We start from the raw sequence: 20,013 nt of genomic DNA on the forward strand, positions 1-20,013 counted from the left end.
TGAACACTTACTTCTTGTTGAATAGGGACCCTGAGTCAAGCATGAACACTAACTTCTTGTTGAATAGAGACCCTGAGTTAAACATGTACACTTACTTCTTATCGAATAGAGACCCTGAGTTAAACATGAACACTTACTTCTTGTTGAATAGGGACCCTGAGTTAAGCATGAACACTTACTTCTTGTTGAATAGAGACTCTGAGTTAAACATGTACACTTACTTCTTGTCGAATAGAGACCCTGAGTTAAACATGAACACTTACTTCTTGTTGAATAGGGACCCTGAGTTAAACATGTACACTTAATTCTTGTTGAATAGAGACCCTGAGTTAAACATGAACACTTACTTCTTGTATTTCTTGCCTGTCTTTTCATCAACTACCACTTCATACACATTTCCATCATCTCCAACCAGCCTATGACCTATCAAAGACCAAACAATCCAATTAACAAAGTTCACAACTCTTTTTGCTAACTGAATTCAGATCTAAATTTATATGACAGATATTTAGCAAATGAACCAAGCACCACTTTCTACAAAAATCCTGAAGCTGTATAAGAGCCTTAGATAATTTATGAACCCTATGTATAACCTTTCACTCATTCAACGATCCAATTATTTTACTTTGTAACATGGAGTCTGCCTTGTTTAGTTGTTAAAAAAGCCCAAAACAGGAGCTGTCCCTGACACTGTTCCCATCTCTACCTAAAATCACCGACACCTGTCACTGACACTGTTCCCATCTCTACCTAAACTTATCAGCAGCTGTCACTGACACTGTTCCCATCTCTACCTAAACTCACCGGCAGCTGTCCCTGATACTGTTCCCATCTCTACCTAAACTCACCAGCAGCTGTCCCTGATACTGTTCCCATCTCTACCTAAACTCACCAGCAGCTGTCCCTGACACTGTTCCCATCTCTACCTAAACTCACCGGCAGCTGTCACTGACACTGTTCCCATCTCTACCGAAACTCACCAGCAGCTGTCACTAACACTGTTCCCATCTCTACCTAAACTCATGAGCAGCTGTCACTAACACTGTTCCCATCTCTACCTAAACTCACCAGCAGCTGTCACTGTTCCCATCTTTACCTAAACTCACCGGCAGCTGTCACTGACACTGTTCCATCTTTACCCAAACTTACCGACAGCTGTCACTGACACTGTTCCATCTCTATCAAAACTCACCGGCAGCTGCATTCTGAGTGATTTCATCATCAGAGGCAGCTTCATAGACTGTGCTTGCCTTTTCCCAATTCTCAAGTGTCTCTCCTTCTTCTAACTTTATCAGCTTCTGCAAGAACTCTTTGCTGCCGCCACTCTTTTCAAATGCCTTGTACTCCTCCTCTGTCATAGTTATTGCTTTCTCGACCTAAACAAAACCGCATAGCAAATCATAGACACAACAGTGGCCTAATTTGGTGTACAACCTACAACCAAACCAAGTTCATTGCAAGGCCTACTGCTTATAGAAGATCTTTACCTATCACTCTTGCAATTGGAATTTGGAGAGAAGCAATGAACAACCCTCAACTGAGCTTCAAGCTGAGAGGTTAGCGTAGAGTTGTGATATACAAGTCATACAATAGTTAATTGCTTTGGCGCCAGCAATATACCTACCCCCCATGCCTGGTAAGTTGAATGTTATGTAACAATAGTTTCGCCCTTTTTTAAATTCTACACTAAATATATGACTTGAAAAGCTAGCAGCTTGAGTCAGTGCAAATTTATATTTTTCGATCATAAAACTGAACTTTGCATGACTTCTACAGTGGGTAAACTTGATATAGGTTATAGCATGTCTAGTAACTGCAGGAAGTCAGCAGGAGCTGTAGAAAATCAGCATGAGCTGCAGGAAGTCAATTATAACTACAGAAAGTCAGTAGGAACTGTAGGAAATTGGGGGAGCTGTAGAGAGTCAGCAGCTGTAGGAAGGCAGCACGAACTTAAAGAAGTCAACAGAAATTGTAGGCAGTCGGCAAGAGCTGTAGGAAATCAGCAGACGCTGAAGGAAGTCAACAGGAGCTGTAGAAAGTCAACAGGAGCTGTAGGAAGTCAACATGAGCTGAAGGAAGTCAACAGGAGCTGTAGGAAGTTGGCAGGAACTGTAGGAAGTCAGCAGGGGCTGAAGGAAGTCAACAGGAGCTGAAGGAAATCAGCAGTAGCTGAAGGAAATCAGCAGGAGCTAAAGGAAGTTAACAGGAGCTGTAGGAAATCAACAGGAGCTGTAGGAAAGCAACAGGAAGAAAGAAGTCAACAGGAGCTGAAGGCAATCAGCAGGAACTGCAGGAAGTCAGCAAGAACTGACGGAAATTAGCAAAAGCTGTAGGAAATCAGCAGGAGCTGTAGGAAATCGGCAAGAGCTGAAGGAAGTCAGAAGGAGCTATAGAGAATCTACAGGAGCTGAAGGAAGTCAGCAGGAGCTGTAGGAAACCAACAGGAGCTGAAGGAAATCAACAGGAGCTGAAGGAAGTCAGCAGGAGCTGAAGGAAGTCAGCAGGAGCTGAAGGAAGTCAACAGGAGCTGAAGGAAATCAGCAGGAGCTGAAGGAAGTCAACAGGAGCTGAAGGAAGTAAACATGAGCTGAAGGAAATCAGCAGAAGCTGTAGGAAATCAGCAGGAGCTGAAGGAAGTCAACAGGAGCTGAAGGAAGTCAACAGGAGCTGAAGGAAGTCAACAGAAGCTGAAGGAAATCAACAGAAGCTGAAGGAAATCAACAGGAGCTGAAGGAAATCAAAGGAGCTGAAGGAAATCAACAGGAGCTGAAGGAAGTCAACAGGAGCTGAAGGAAGTCAACAGGAGCTGTAGGAAGTCAACAGGAGCTGTAGGAAGTCAACAGGAACTGCAGGAAGTCAGCAAAAACTGTAAGTCAGCAGGAACTGCGGTGAATCAGCACTATCTGCTTGAAGTCAGGTTTTGCATAGCTCATAAAGCTGCTCTAACTTAGCTGTTTCAGAGAACAGTCAGCAATGTTTTAGCATTATGCAAACTGTCATTACCAACAAAATATACATACAGTATGTATAATATTCTTGCTTCGACTAGGCTAATAAATCCCCCATATTTCCTCAGTTACTTATTTGAGGAAAGACAACTTTTGAGCCTAAGAACTAAACATGAACAAGTCAAATTTCATTTCACATTTCGTTTAGATTAGGGTAAGTGTCACTATCTTTCCAGCCTGATTAGAGTTGGTTTATGTTAGGGTTATATAGAGAATATTTTCTGCAGATGCTAAAAACAAGAGAATGAGGCACTGTCTAAGCTCTAGCAACTTGTGAAACAATTACTGAAACAGTACAAACAAGCCAACCAGCAGGATTACTGAAGAACGCATTCAATACTAACCATTTTACCACTCTTGGTCCGAACCATTGTCTTGACTACTTTAACAGCCTTGGGTTTGGGTGCAACCTTTTGCCAGCTCTCCACCTTCTCATCCTGAGCCAAATATTTCTGAAGAATCTGCCAAAGATGGGAAATACTGTGATGACATTAAGGATTGCCAAGTCGAACAAATGCTAGTCAAGACATGCAAAGATGCACACAGCTACGAGGGGATTTATTTTACCTCATAGATCAATGAAACATTGGCACATTGATGGCTTTCGGTAGCAAATGATGATATGTATTTAGTGTAATACAGCACTAGCTACATCTATGATTGACAGTACCTGACAATTGAATAGAAATGTATGAGTACTTCCATAGATGAAAATCTCTTCCAACAAAAGTTTCCTATGGAAAAGGTGAAATGCAGAAGATGGATATATAAAACTTATAACATTGATATCTATGAAACAAAGAGAGTTCAGCATAAAGATTGGTGTGAAAAGTCTGTGAGTAAATGAGAGAATGTGGGAGTTTACCTTTGAAGGATCTCCTCCAGCCTTGGTCACCTTCTGAAGTTCATCATATTCCTCCTTGCTGACAACAATTGTCTTCTCAACCATTCGTCCACTTTTCGTCCGCACCATGGTCTTTATCTGAAAACGATAAATAAAATACTTGAAGTAGGAGTACAGGCAGATATAAGTAAAAATAAGTATGTATAATAATATAGTAAAAAATAAACAAATTATAAATAATATATAGTAAAAATAAAGCAAAGCTAAATGCTAAACCCTTTGATCCAAGCACATCTTTTTAGATTGTTTATATCTCTGTTTAGATCCCTGTTTAGATTGTTTATACCACTGTTTAGATTGTTTATATCCCTTTTTAGATTGTTTATATCCCTTTTTAGATTGTTTATATCTCTTTTTAGATTGTTTATATCCCTGTTTAGATTGTTTATATCCCTTTAGATTGTTTATATATTTGTTTAGATCGCTTATATCTTTGTTTAGATTGCTTATATCCCTTTTTAGATTGTTTATATCCATGTTTAGATTGTTGATATCCCTGTTTAGATTGTTTATATCCCTTTGTAGAATGTTTATATTCATGTTTAGATTGTTTACATTCCTGTTTAGATTGTTTATAGCCCTGGACCTAGAAAATATCTTTTTAGACCATGTAGACTTACAACAAAAACACAATTTACTCTTTGAACATGCAAGTTGAAACAGCTTAGAATTGAGAGGTTAGCGTAGAGTTGTGACATCCATGTCATACAATAGGTAACTGCTTTGGCACTATTAATACTTAAACCCACCTGCCTTGTAAGTTAAATACTATGTATGTACTATGTAACTATGTACTATGTGGGACTACAGTTTCATAGTATGTAACTATGTAACATAGTTACATACTATGAAACTAGTTACATAGCCATCCAGCAAAGTTATAAAATTCTGCTGGAAGCCTATGTAAGGAATGGATGGATGCTGATGGGTGGTTATATAATGGATGGATGCTGATGGGTGGTTATATAATGGATGGATGCTGATGGGTGGTTATATAATGGATGGATGCTGATGGGTGGTTATATAATGAATGGATGCTGATGGGTGGTTATATAATGAATGGATGCTGATAGGTGGCTATGTAATAGATGGATGCTGATGGATGCTGATGGATTGCTATGGATGGATGGCTATGGATGAACAATGCAATTCTACAAAACTGCAAGGTAGCGTGTTACATATTTATTACGTAGTAACTAGTATTAGTTACTACGTAAATCTATTTAGTACTAGTACGTAGTAACATACTATGTAACTATGTACTAGTACTATGAAACTATGTACTCATGAATATGTAGTACATAGTAAGTGGTACATAGTAAGTGGTCCATAGTAAGTGGTACATAGTAAGTGGTCCATAGTAAGTGGTACATAGTAAGTGGTCCATAGTAAGTGGTCCATAGTAAGTGGTACATAGTAAGTGGTACATAGTAAGTGGTACATAGTAAGTGGTGCATAGTAAGTGGTACATAGTGAGTGGTACATAGTAAATGGTACACAGTAAGTGGTACATAGTAAGTGGTACATAGTAAGTGGTACATAGTAAGTGGTACATAGTAAGTGGTGCATAGTAAGTGGTACATAGTAAGTGGTACATAGTAAGTGGTACATAGTAAGTGGTACATAGTAAGTGGTCCATAGTAAGTGGTACATAGTAAGTGGTCCATAGTAAGTGGTACATAGTAAGTGGTCCATAGTAAGTGGTACATAATAAGTGGTACATAGTAAGTGGTACATAGTAAGTGGTACATAGTAAGTGGTACATAGTAAGTGGTACATAGTAAGTGGTCCATAGTAAGTGGTACATAGTAAGTGGTCCATAGTAAGTGGTACATAATAAGTGGTACATAGTAAGTGGTACATAGTAAGTGGTACATAGTAAGTGGTCCATAGTAAGTGGTACATAGTAAGTGGTCCATAGTAAGTGGTACATAGTAAGTGGTACATAGTAAGTGGTACATAGTAAGTGGTACATAGTAAGTGGTGCATAGTAAGTGGTACATAGTAAGTGGTACATAGTAAGTGGTACATAGTAAGTGGTACATAGTAAGTGGTACATAATAAGTGGTACATAATAAGTGGTACATAGTAAGTGGTCCATAGTAAGTGGTACATAGTAAGTGGTACATAGTAAGTGGTCCATAGTAAGTGGTACATAGTAAGTGGTCCATAGTAAGTGGTACATAGTAAGTGGTACATAGTAAGTGGTACATAGTAAGTGGTACATAGTAAGTGGTACATAGTAAGTGGTACATAGTAAGTGGTACATAGTAAGTGGTACATAGTAAGTGGTACATAGTAAGTGGTACATAGTAAGTGGTACATAGTAAGTGGTACATACTAAGTGGTCCATAGTAAGTGGTACATAGTAAGTGGTACATAGTAAGTGGTACATAGTAAGCGGTACATAGTAAGTGGTCCATAGTAAGTGGTACATAGTAAGTGGTACATAATAAGTGGTACATAGTAAGTGGTACATAGTAAGTGGTACATAGTGAGTGGTACATAGTAAATGGTACATAGTAAGTGGTACATAGTATGTAGTACATAGTAAGTGGTACATAGGAAGTGGTACATAGTAAGTGGTACATAGTAAGTGGTACATACTTTGTACCACTTACTATGGAAAAGCAAAATTATGTATTATGTACATAGCTTTGCCCTTCCTTAAAATCTACATTAAATGTATGACGTAAAAAAAGCTAGCAAGCTAGCTTATCAAAAGAGGGGTCTGCACAAGTACATAAGGGAGGGTGCCATCAAATGGGATTAGACAATTATTGTGAGTTTATTGATAGTGACTGCAAGGTTTACATGAGATAAAGAAGACAGTGTAACAATGAAATGTATAATGATTAATATTCGTTGATTAGAAAAAAGGGCTATGGTTGGTTTACATTACCTACCCGTTTGTTTATTGTCATACTCTTTTGCGCAATGCAAATGCCAGTTTTAATAGAATAGCTAATGACTCTGGATATAATGTTATAAAAATAATTAATTGCTGCAATGAGACAAGTTATAACAAATGCATGAGTAGATAAATCTTTAATGGGTAATAAAAACATTACTTAGATGAAATATCAAACAACAAATATAAGATGTGTGAATGAAAACTCAGTGTTTTCTAATTTGAAGTTGTCATTCCTTCAGAGGTAGTTGAGAGGATAGATAACCCACACTTAATGTTTTTGGGTATCCACAAGGAACTGAAAAGTTTTATCATCCACACAACAAGCATAAAATATCTACATATTGAAATGTTTTTCCAAACTAGCAAGTTATTTGAACAAACGAAAAATGGTAAAGGTCATGATGATATGAGATTTGTCTTAACTTGTGAAACTTGCTTCAACTGGTTTCCTACCTGCTTAGTTTGTGCCTCCCCCCACCCACTAATCTTCTCACCAGCTTCCGTCTTGACGTATCTTTTTAGCACTTTCATCATCTCACCACCGTCCATTCCTCCAGACTTAATCTTATCGTAGTCTGATTTATTAACATATACAGTCTTCTCCTTGAGCTTGCCACTTTTAGTTCTTACGAATGTCTTTATCATCTTCACCTACATATTGACGGATACAATTGACATACATATACACAGATACAGTGGACATACATGTACATACATACAGTTGATCAGGTGACATACATATACAAATATACCGTTGATATGCATATACACTGATACTATTGATATACATAGACACAGGTACAGTTGATATATACACAGATACAGTTGATCAGGTGACATACATATACAAATATACCGTTGATATGCATATACACTGATACTATTGATATACATAGACACAGGTACAGTTGATATATACACAGATACAGTTGACCAGGTGACATACATAAACACAAATACAGTTGACATACATATATAGATATACACAGATGCAAATGGCACACGGTCTACAGATGCAGTTGGCATACATTTAAACAGATAGAGTTGATATACATATACACTGATACAGTTGATAGACATAAAATTAGATGCAGCTGGCGTGCATATGTACAGATACAGTTGATATACCTCCTATACATAGTAGCCTAAGACTTGATAACGGATGCAAAGACTAGGATATATTTATAATGGTGAGTCGCTTGACCATCTACAAAGTTCTCACTGACAGGATTAAGCTCTGCTCACTACGGCAAGTGGTTTTTTCTACTTAGCTCTTTATTGTGGCTCTTTATTGCAGCACCTACCACAATAACTACCACAATAACTACCACAATAACCTGCTTATCTTTATTGTGGCCGCACCTACCACAATAACTACCACAACAACTTGCTTATCTTTATTGTGGCCGCACCTACCACAATAACTACCACAACAACTTGCTTATTTTTATTGTGGCCGCACTTACCACAATGACTACCACAATAACTACCACCATAACTACCACAATAACTTGCTTATTTTTATTGTGGCAAGCCGCACCTACCACAATAACTACCACAATAACTTGCTTATCTTTCTGCAACAAAACATTCAACCAAAAACTACATCAAGCTCTGCCAACCTTTTTACTAACAACTGTCTTTTACTGTCCAACAAAACGGACACTAGCTCGAACCATCACTGGCACAAGCTCCACCTACCTCTTCTTTATCCCATGACTGAAGATTGCTTGCCTCATCCTTAGTAAGGTATTTTTTTAGAACATCCGAAGCATTCCCACCACCCCTAGCAAACCTTTCGTAATCGTCTGCTGCGAGGAACACAATCCTTTCCACAACTCTGCCACTCTTTGTGCGAATATAAGTTTTGACTGCCCGTACGGCTGAAAGACACAAAAACTGATCATGATCCAATTTACATTCAAAAAGTTGTAATAACAGACATCAGATGGTTATAGTGAAGAGATACCGACTGAAAGCAAAACTGCCTTGCAACAGCGATTTTTGATTAGACAATATATATGCACTGAAGATAATATGCCATGTAACACCAACATAAACCCATATTACAAAGCGTAAAATCAACAATTATACAGATACTAACTAAATAACTTTAATTAAAAAAAATAGTGTGAGGTGAAGATGAAATGCAAGTGCTCCTCCACTCTGAACCTCGAATAGGCAGACGATGAAAGGTCCATAGCTTTTTAAAAAGCATTGACAATTGCATTGCTTTGGACTAGTATTTAATTGATTGATTTAAACGTTCCCAGAGTTGACTTAAATTTTGTCAGCACCCTTTATAATATACTCCATGAGGATAGCATCCTTGAGAATAGACTATCAACGGATGCTGATGTATGTTTGATCAACTATCAACATACGCTGCTGATGATGCTCAATGAAGGTAATGATCAGCCCTGACCATGACTAAAAACACCCAGTGTTAACTAGAGTGAGTCTGTGACTGATGCGCAGAGGACATGAATATTACTATTAAATGAAACGCACAGGATCTAGGGTCTCAGAGGGCTGAAAATGTGTCAAGACTCTGGACCTGGCTGGATGTAAGCAATTAGCTCTATGAATTTATGTAAACATCTAGCAAAGACCTTATTAATTCAAAGCACAAGTCAATAAAAGGTACATTTAGAATGTTTACTATGGTCGAGGAGACGATTACTAATATATGTCTAGCTATTCTATACAGCCTGAAGGCTTGGACAATTTTGAAGAAAGCCATTAAAGCTGCCTCAGAATAATGAGTGCGAGCTATTTCAACCAAAGAGCTGCTAGACAAAGACTGTCCAGCCAACCAGCTGATTAGAAATAGTTGAGCATAAAAGGGAGAAAGACAAGCACATCAATCAAACAACCTGTCAATCAATCAAACAACCTGTCAATCACTACCAAAAGACAGGGAGTGTGACTAGTTCAAAACAAGTGCTCTCTTTGAACCCTTTTATCTTGCTTCAAACAATGAACTAAGTAATTAAAGTGGCTGGTAGTAGACAATCAGCCATTGTTTGCAATGTTATTTAGGTAGAACATTTATAAGACAGATTAAGTGCTGTCACAAAAGGCAATTTGTCATTTGATTTTTTAAAATAATTTTTCCTATACTTGTCTAATATAATTTAAGACACAAACAAAACATCCCATTCTGAAGAATACGTAGGTTGACATTGAAATTTTGACAAGCCCTCAAAGTGCAAAAGTTGAAATTAACAAATCTACGCATAAGCTATGCTAGTTTAATCACACTCTTCCAAAAATATTTCAAAATGTTCTTATGCTTACGGGGCGTCTCTCCACCCTCTCTCATCTCCTCTATCGCTTGAAGTTGCATCTCTCTATCGTAAAGCTCCTTAGTGATCTCAACGAGGAGATCTCCCATGATGCTTTTGAGATAGGAATAGCTGTGCCGATAGCCGCCCCCCACACGTATGTACTTATGTGCCTCACACTTGCGATGTGGCACTCGTAACATGCATCGAATGCACTCTTCTGGACCCAACTGAGAAAAATAAAAGATGATTGTGTTAGACATGCCTATTGACAAATTCATTAAACCTGAGACATTCAGGTAGATCCAAGATTTGGTTCATCAACAAACAATTATGAACACAAACTAACCCCATGATCCTAGATCATAATATCAACTTGTATCCATAACCTAACCCCCTCATCCTAGATCATAATATCAACTTGTATACACAAACTAACCCCCTCATCCTAGATCATAATATCAACTTGTATACACAAACTAATCCCCTCATCCTAGATCATATCAACTTGTATACACAAACTAACCCCCTCATCCTAGATCATAATATCAACTTGTATACACAAACTAACCCCCTCATCCTAGATCATAATATCAACTTGTATACACAAACTAACCCCCCCATCCTAGATCATAATATCAACTTGTATACACAAACTAACCCCCTCATCCTAGATCATAATATCAACTTGTATACACAAACTAACCCCCTCACCCTAGATCATAATATCAACAACAGATAGTATGTCAGAACTGATGTTCTGACAATGATTTTTTATTTTTCGGTCAGTTAGGTATTTTGGCAATATCTAAGAACCAATAGTTCAATCAAATTGAAACTTTGAAACTATACTGGAAATGTACACGACACAATGTGACCAAGACTTACTAAACCTAAACTGGAAGTATAAACAGAACAAAGTGAAACTAGGAAGCCGAGGTTATTTGTGTTTTGAGTCAGGTGGGAAAACATGTTCTGGATTATCTCATGGCCAGGGTTCAAAGTGTTTCACACTAATAGCTGGTTTCTTTCTTGGAGCACGCTGAGCTTCACAAAATGTCTTTGACATTGACATTGAAATAGCTGAATCCACAATGTGTTATTGACACGAAAGCACAATGTTTCCCTTATTGCAAACAATTTTGACAAAAACTTACTATTAGTAACACCCCTAATCAGCTTTATTCCCCGGGTGAATGACAAACAATATGAATACATCTTCATATGGTATGTTTCAGACATTATTATCTGGCTGTTCTTACAACATGCTGATCTTACAACACGCTGCTCTTACAACATGCTGATCTTACAACATGCTGATCTTACAACACGCTGCTCTTACAACACGCTGATCTTACAACACGCCGATCTTACAACACGCCACTCTTACAACACGCTGATCTTACAACACGCTGATCTTACAACACGCCGATCTTACAACACGCCGCTCTTACAACACGCCGCCCTTACAACACACTGCCCTTACAACACGCTGCTCTAACAACATGCTGATCTTACAACATGCTGCTCTTACAACACGCTGATCTTACAACACGCTGCTCTTACAACACGCTGATCTTACAACACGCTGATCTTACAACACGCTGATCTTACAACACGCTGATCTTACAACACGCCGCTCTTACAACACGCTGATCTTACAACACGCTGATCTTACAACACGCTGATCTTACAACACGCCGCTCTTACAACACGCCGCTCTTACAACACGCTGATCTTACAACACGCTGCTCTTACAACACGCTGATCTTACAACACGCTCCTCTTACAACACGCTGATCTTACAACACGCTCCTCTTACAACACACTGATCTTACAACACGCTGATCTTACAACACGCTCCTCTTACAACACGCCGCTCTTACAACACGCCGCTCTTACAACACACTGCCCTTACAACACACTGCTCTTACAACACGCTGCTCTAACAACATGCTGATCTTACAACATGCTGATCTTACAACATGCTGCTCTTACCAACATGCTGAGCTTACAACATGCTGATCTTACAAAATACTGCCCTTACAACATGCTGCTCTTACAACATGCTGCTCTTACAACATGCTGCTCTTACAACACACTGCCCTTACAACATGCTGCTCTTGCAACATGCTGATCTTACAACATGCTGATCTTACAACATGCTACTCTTACATCATGCTGCTCTTACAACATGCTGATCTTACAACATGCTGATCTTACAACATGCGGCTCTTACAACATGCTGCTCTTACAACATGCTGCTCTTACAACATGCTGCTCTTACAACACGCTGCTCTTACAGCACGCTGCTCTTACAACATGCTGATCTTACAACATGCTGATCTTACAACATGCTGATCTTACAACATGCTGATCTTAAAACATGCTGCTCTTACAACATGATGCTCTTACAACATGCTGCTCTTACAACACGCTGCTCTTACAACATGCTGATCTTACAACATGCTGATCTTACAACATGCTGCCCTTACAACAGACTGCCCTTACAACACGCTGCCCTTACAACACGCTGCTCTTACAACACGCTGCTCTTACAACACGTTGATCTTACAACATGCTGATCTTACAACATGCTGATCTTACAACATGCTGCTCTTACAACATGCTGATCTTACAACATGCTGATCTTACAACATGCTGATCTTACAACATGCTGTTCTTACAACATGATATATTACCTTATTGGCAATAATTCCATTTCAAATATAAATGCTTTTCACATTATGCCATACAACAATAATAAAACGGGAAAGGGCAACAGTTAACCACTAAAATCAAATAGATAGTTTGGCAAATAGTGTTTAAAATGCCTTTCTCTGCTAAGAGAACGGATAACATTTAGAAGATTGTTAAAATAGCTGGCAATGTTTTTTTCAAAATAATTGGTAATGGTTGTATGCAATTCGTTCATATCACGTAAGTTGAAAACTTATAATTGTCATGTAAAAAAAGAGGAGACAAACCATGAAAAATTTTGAAACCTTTAATTGAAGTAAAATAAACATTTAGCCAGGGATCGCTAAACATATTATGGAAATGGTTACTTTTCCATTTCGATTTTCATAAACATAAATATTTCCATAATTTTATGGAAATGGATATGGAAACTTTAGTTCAAAAATATGGAAATGTTATGAAAACGGAAATAATATGGAAACGATTTATGGAAATGTTATGGAAATAATATGGAAATGAATTATGGAAATGGAAATTGTAACATACTCGCAATCCAAGATATAAACAGAGACAAGTTATACTGGCTAATACGTCTATATAGGTGTATACTTAAATGAAAGAATATTTAAAGTGCTAAGTGTACACATAACAGGGATCGCTAAACATATTATAGAAATGTTTACTCTTCCATATCCATTTCCATAAACATAAATATTTCCATAATTTTATGGAAATGGAAATTTTATTTTAGAAATATGAAAATGGTATGGAAATGATATGGAAATGAAATAGGGAAATGGAAATAATATGGAAATGTTAAGGAAATGGAAATAATATAGAAATGAATTATGGAAATGTTATGGAAACGGAAATAACATAGAAATTAATTATGGAACGGTATGTAAATCTTATTATGGAATGGAAATCTTATTATGGTATGGATATCTTATTACAAATAGTGTCAACATGGTTACTCCAAGAGAGTCGATGCGTCAAAACAATCTTGACAACTTTGTCTCTATCACTTTACAATAGATTGGCTATTAAACTTAAGAGTAAAGCTATTCAAATGTTCTCATTAGTATAATAAAGAAGAAAATGTCATTTCTGTGAATTGATTATCATGTGATCTGAAGTACACCAGTTGCTGATAATTTGCATGATGAGATTGCAGTTCGCCTCAAGAAGTTGCACATCTTTGTGATGACTCACAAAGACAGTATCATCGGCGTACGGAGAGCTTCTTGGAATAACTTTGAGAAGATTATTTACATATATTACAAATAATTAATAAATAAATATTAATATATGAAGCAATAAGAGACTACTGGGAATGCTGATGATGCACCAAAGATGGACCTATTTAGATGTTCAAACAATTTATGAGCTGCAAAATGTGTTTAGACTTACCTTGTGGGCTCCGTGTGCAGTGTTGAGTTGGGCATACTGCTCAAGGAACTGCAATGAGGTTAAACAAAATAGTGCATTGTGTGTAGCATGACATACTGTAGTTAAGATACTAAGTTGGAGATTAAGAAACCTCTATCACGAGATCTCTCAAAACTCGTTACTGACTTTATTCTGTCAGTCATCAAGTGAGGGACCTTAATTAGGTAAGTAAAATGTAAGCCTTTCGTAAGAAGAGGTTAAACTGTATAGTAAAATATAAGCCTTTCGTAAGTAGAGGTTCAAATGTATAGTAAAATATAAGCCTTACGTAAGTAGAAGTTCAAATGTATAGTAAAATATAAGCCTTACGTAAGTAGAAGTTCAAATGTATAGTAAAATATAAGCCTTTCGTAAGGAGAGGTTCAAATGTATAGTAAAATATAAGCCTTTCGTAAGTAGAGGTTCAAATGTATAGTAAAATATAAGCCTTTCGTAAGTAGAGGTTCAAATGTATAGTAAAATAAAAGCCTTTCATAAGTAGAGGTTCAAATGTATAGTAAAATATAGGCCTTTCGTAAGGAGAGGTTCAAATGTATAGTAAAATATAAGCCTTTCGTAAGTAGAGGTTCAAATGTATAGTAAAATATAAGCCTTTCGTAAGTAGAGGTTCAAATGTATAGTAAAATATAGGCCTTTCGTAAGTAGAGGTTCAAATGTATAGTAAAACATAGGCCTTTCGTAAGTAGAGGTTCAAATGTATAGTAAAATATAGGCCTTTCGTAAGTAGAGGTTCAAATGTATAGTAAAATATAAGTCTTTCGTAAGGAGAGGTTCAACTGTATAGTAAAATATAAGCCTTACGTAAGTAGACGTTCAAATGTATAGTAAAATATAAGCCTTTCGTAAGAAGAGGTTCAACTGTATAGTAAAATATAAGCCTTTCGTAAGTAGAGGTTCAATTGTATAGTAAAATATATGACCAACTTCAACACACCCTTAGTGTTGGCATTAGGAGACGGAAACATGAGAAGAAAAAGAGAAGAAACTTACGTGGTCAGCAATGAGTGGCAGAGTGAGGACTGAGGTGGGCCTGCGAAAAGTAAAACCATGAGATCTTCTGCCTGCATGACAATGCAACTGCGATTACCTCACTCTACTTTATCATGTCACACAAACACATGCACACAGATGACAAGCACCTTAACTTTGTGGTTTCAATTTCCACAGAGAGTTGGTAATAAACCATAAGATGGCAAGAAACAAAAAATGCTAACAACGTAACGTAATATAACCCAGCAACGTAACCTATTATAATAGCAAAACCAACTAATTCAAGTCAAGATTTTTGAGTGCCTCAGTTTGGTTGGCGTCTGATAGGTGTAATATTTTACATTTCAGTAAAAGCTATCTAATCAAACGAGAGGTTCAGTTTGCTAAAAAATGCACACTCCTTCTTCAGCAAGAGCTAGAAATCTAAGATGAAAAAGTAATTTTTTTGGTCGCAAAATTTTAAGGATACATGCATGAAAAACAGAGGTTCAGTGGCTATTAGGTTAAATACGAGGGCGATTCGATAAGTAAAGATAATTTCCTTATAAGTTAGAATATTATTGTGATACATGCATAATCTTTTGGAGTTATGTTCTTTTAGGTGTTGTCTTCATGCTGTAATCTTTTTCAATAACTTTGAGGCAATAAATCTTTTTGGAGACTATTTCAAAATGGCTGCCCCTTTTGAAATTTGCTCACATGTTGAACAGAGAGCTGTAATAAGATTTTTGTCAAGTGAAGGAGTCAGACCAAGTGACATTTATAGCAGAATGAAAGCTCAATATGGTGACAGTTGTTTAAACCAAAACAGAGTTTTCAAATGGGCTAGCAGTTTTAAGGAAGGAAGGACCTCTATTGAGGATGAACCAAGGTCAGGCAGGCCAAAAGAGGCAGCCACACCATCCAATTTGGAGGCTGTGGACAAGCTTGTCAGAGCAGACAGGAGGATAAAGGTAATGGAAATTGCTGAATCACTGAGCATCTCCATTGGAACAGTGCATTCCATTCTTCATGAAGATCTTGGGTACTCAAAGGTGTGCTGCAGGTGGGTACCCAAAATGCTCAGTGATGCCAACAAAGCTAAGCGATTGGACATGTCTAGGAAGAATCTGGACAGGGTTAAAAAAGAAGGTGATTCCTTTTTAAACAGATTTGTGACTTGTGATGAGACCTGGGTGGTACACTATGAGCCAGATTCAAAGCAGCAGTCATTGAGGTGGAAACACACATCATCTCTTGTCACAAAGAGGTTCAGAGCACAGAGAAGTGTCAAGAAAGTGATGTTGACAGTGTTTTGGGATGTGAGAGGCCCCATTACAGTAAGCTTTCTTGAGCAGGGAACCACAGTAAACAGTGAAAATTACTGCCAACTGCTACAGCAAGTCAAGAAGGACATTAAGAACAAGAGAGAGGCATGCAATCTCGTGGCGTCATTCTCCACCAAGACAATGCAAGGCCTCACACTGCCACTCGAACCATTGAGACCATAAACCAACTAGGTTGGGAACTGTTGGACCACCCACCTTACAGCCCTGATCTTGCACCTTCTGACTATAATCTCTTTGGTGCTCTAAAGTCCTATACCGGAGGGATTCGTATGGAGACGCACGACGAGGTCAAAGCTACTGTGAGCGAATGGTTACGAACGCAATCTGCAGAATTTTATGCAGATGGGATCAAGAAACTGGTACCAAGATGGCAGAAATGTGTTGACTTGAATGGCAATTATGTTGAAAAATAAAGAATAAATAAAGTATTTAATTCAACTGCAACTTGACTTATTGTAAAATTATCTTTACTTATCGAATCGCCCTCGTACAACTACTTGGTCACTGTGGAAAGCGTTAAAAACCATAAATAATATAATATTGGCACCTACAAAATATAACCTAATAAGCAATGACTTTGTTGCACTTACTTTGGTAGACGTGAGTCTCAGACCTGCGGAATGGCAAAATCTTAGATACAGTTTCAGGCCGATGATGGCCTCTGCTCAACTGTGGGTCAAATGTAGAAGACCCTAGTGGAGGAAGACGATCAAAGTCTGCCATCGTTACCTCACATTACATATCCTAGAAGCAAGTGCCTATCAGAAACTATATTATATCATGAGCTGAACTGTTCTCGGCGCTGTCTGTATGCTGTCTGTATTGCTACCTATTACAGAGTATAGCAAGCGCTGGCAGCGGTAAACCAGTGCTGTTGCAGTAGCTGATTTGTTTATTGTATTCAATTAAATTACACAAATGACTTTAATACGATGTTTTGTTTCAAACTGCTTGCAATACTCATATCAGTTCAACATCTCTCTAATGTAACGGTTATGTTACGGCAACGTGAATAGAGCTGCACCTTTTATGTTTGAGCTAGAAAAACACAAATGCTTGGAGACTTAACCACCCTAGAAAGGCGTGTAAATACGCAGTCCACTGATCCATTAAATTGATTAGCTCCATTGTTTAAATCTCAAAATAAGACAATCGCACATCTAACCTATTAATAGCGTGTATGAATAATAGCTCATAGCTTTAAACATACCAAACAAGAGCTTACAGAGTTAATACTTTTAGTAAACTTTCATACACGCATATTTATATATATATATACATACACGCATATTTATATATATATATATATATATATACATACATGCATATTTTGAAGTTCATGATATGTAATTCATTTACATACAATCTATATTTTGAACCAAATTAGTAGCTCACCATTTACAAATTGATGTGATAGAGATGGTGAAAGAATTTAACTTTTTGCATATTATATTTTACTCTGATACCACCCTCACAGAGGGCATGGTATCTTTGATAAGCGTGCTCTTCACAGGTTTCATAAAGAAGTCAAGTTTGTGACATCCAAGCAGCTTCAACAGATTGTTCTTGGTTTTTATTTGGTTTAAATGAGACTATCAAGAAATGTGCTTAATAGGAAACTTTGTTTTTTAGTGAGGCAAGCATTATTATTATTATTATTATTCCTTTGCCTTATGTAAGATACTTAAAGGTTGACTTGCAGCAAAAATCACATTACAGCTATTTGATATCAAATGTCTTACTCTGCTGTGTTGTAGGTGCAAAATATGTGGAAAGGTGATTACAAGCTCTTAAAAGCTAAAAAACGAACAGTTAATCGTAGCCATCACGAAAACACCGTAGATTGGAATTCCTTTCCAAAACGGCTCAAATGGGACGTAGCAGAACACGATGGTTCTTTTTACATTTTCATGCAACCTTGTTTGTCGTAATATTTTTACAAATAAAATTCACGCATTCAATAAAACCATGTCTATTGCCCTTATGCATTTATTTCATCATCACTGTAATGCTGCCACTTAGAGCACTGATATCTCAAAACCTACAGAAAAATTCGTTTAATTTTTTAACCTTAGCTCGAAGGAGTGCATATCATCCTCTGATAAACATGACGAGCCTGTTGGTAACCTGTGATAGTCGAAAAATGCTGCAGAAACTGTTTGCGCCACTAAGCAGGAAGTATGGGTTACATGATCAGATTACGACTAGATGATAAGACCAGGCTGAAACGAAACTGTAAGGTAGCGGAGCCTCTAATTTTGGTGCAGGCTTTCCAGTAAAACCCGGAGTTTTTGCCATAAACTAGTGTTATGAGACATTTTATATTGAGCCTTTTATTTGCTTTTAATTTCACGTGATAACATCACGTGTCAGATCAAGAACCACAATGTTTGAGTATGTCATCAAAATAAACTGATTCCAATATACGGCAGCTTTTCGTTTTTGAGTTTTGAAAAGCTTGTAATCCCATTTCCACATATTTTGCACCTACAACACAGCAGAGTAAAATATGGTGAACGTTTCGATACCAAATAGCTGTAATGTGAATTTTATTGCAAGTCAACCTTCAAGGCTGTTTGGTTTGCATAGGACAGATACTTATAAAATAATTGAATGTCAAACAATCATCTGATATCTGGGGAAGGAATAGTGTGCTAGTGTGCTTCATTTGTTTAATGTAGAAAACAATAGAAAACAAAGTTAGCTACCTGTTGCACTGTAATATACATATGCAAGACCTAAAGACACTGTTGCACTGTAATATACATATGCAAGACATAAAGACACTGTTGCACTAGAATGAGAGTACTATACATAAGTAAGACATAAAGACAGTGTTGCACTAGAATGAGAGTACTATACATATGTAAGACATAAAGACACTGTTGCACTAGAATGAGTGTACTATACATATGCAAGACCTAAAGACACTGTTGCACTGTAATATACATATGCAAGACATAAAGACACTGTTGCATTAGAATGAGAGTACTATACATATGCAAGACATAAAGACAGTGTTGCACTAGAATGAGAGTACTATACATATGTAAGACATAAAGACACTGTTGCATTAGAATGAGAGTACTATACATATGCAAGACCTAAAGACACTGTTGCACAGTAATATACATATGTAAGACATAAAGACAGTGTTGCACTAGAATGAGAGTACTATACATATGCAAGACATAAAGACAGTGTTGCACTAGAATGAGAGTACTATACATATGTAAGACATAAAGACACTGTTGCACTGTAATATACATATGCAAGACCTAAAGACACTGTTGCACTGTAATATACATATGCAAGACATAAAGACACTGTTGCATTAGAATGAGAGTACTATACATATGCAAGACATAAAGACAGTGTTGCACTAGAATGAGAGTACTATACATATGTAAGACATAAAGACACTGTTGCACTA

The 20,013-nt window shown here is 37.3% G+C and overlaps 1 protein-coding gene across 1 annotated transcript in view; it reads right to left on the minus strand.

Annotated features, from left to right (window-relative positions):
• LOC137387174 (uncharacterized) overlaps nt 1-10,244 on the minus strand; it is a 97,804-nt gene extending 87,560 nt beyond the window's left edge. Inside the window, exons 1-7 of the mRNA XM_068073500.1 lie at nt 10,127-10,244; nt 8,528-8,709; nt 7,280-7,477; nt 3,874-3,990; nt 3,353-3,469; nt 1,193-1,376; nt 348-423 (exon numbers count right to left, since the gene is read on the minus strand). Coding sequence (XP_067929601.1) covers nt 348-423; nt 1,193-1,376; nt 3,353-3,469; nt 3,874-3,990; nt 7,280-7,477; nt 8,528-8,709; nt 10,127-10,223 — 971 coding nt within the window. The 5' untranslated portion in view covers nt 10,224-10,244. The remainder of the gene's footprint in view (nt 1-347; nt 424-1,192; nt 1,377-3,352; nt 3,470-3,873; nt 3,991-7,279; nt 7,478-8,527; nt 8,710-10,126) is intronic.
• Nucleotides 10,245-20,013: the final 9,769 nt, after the last annotated feature.

Source organism: Watersipora subatra, chromosome 2, assembly GCF_963576615.1.
Source record: "Watersipora subatra chromosome 2, tzWatSuba1.1, whole genome shotgun sequence".
In the NCBI taxonomy this organism is placed as follows: Eukaryota; Metazoa; Bryozoa; class Gymnolaemata; order Cheilostomatida; family Watersiporidae; genus Watersipora; species Watersipora subatra.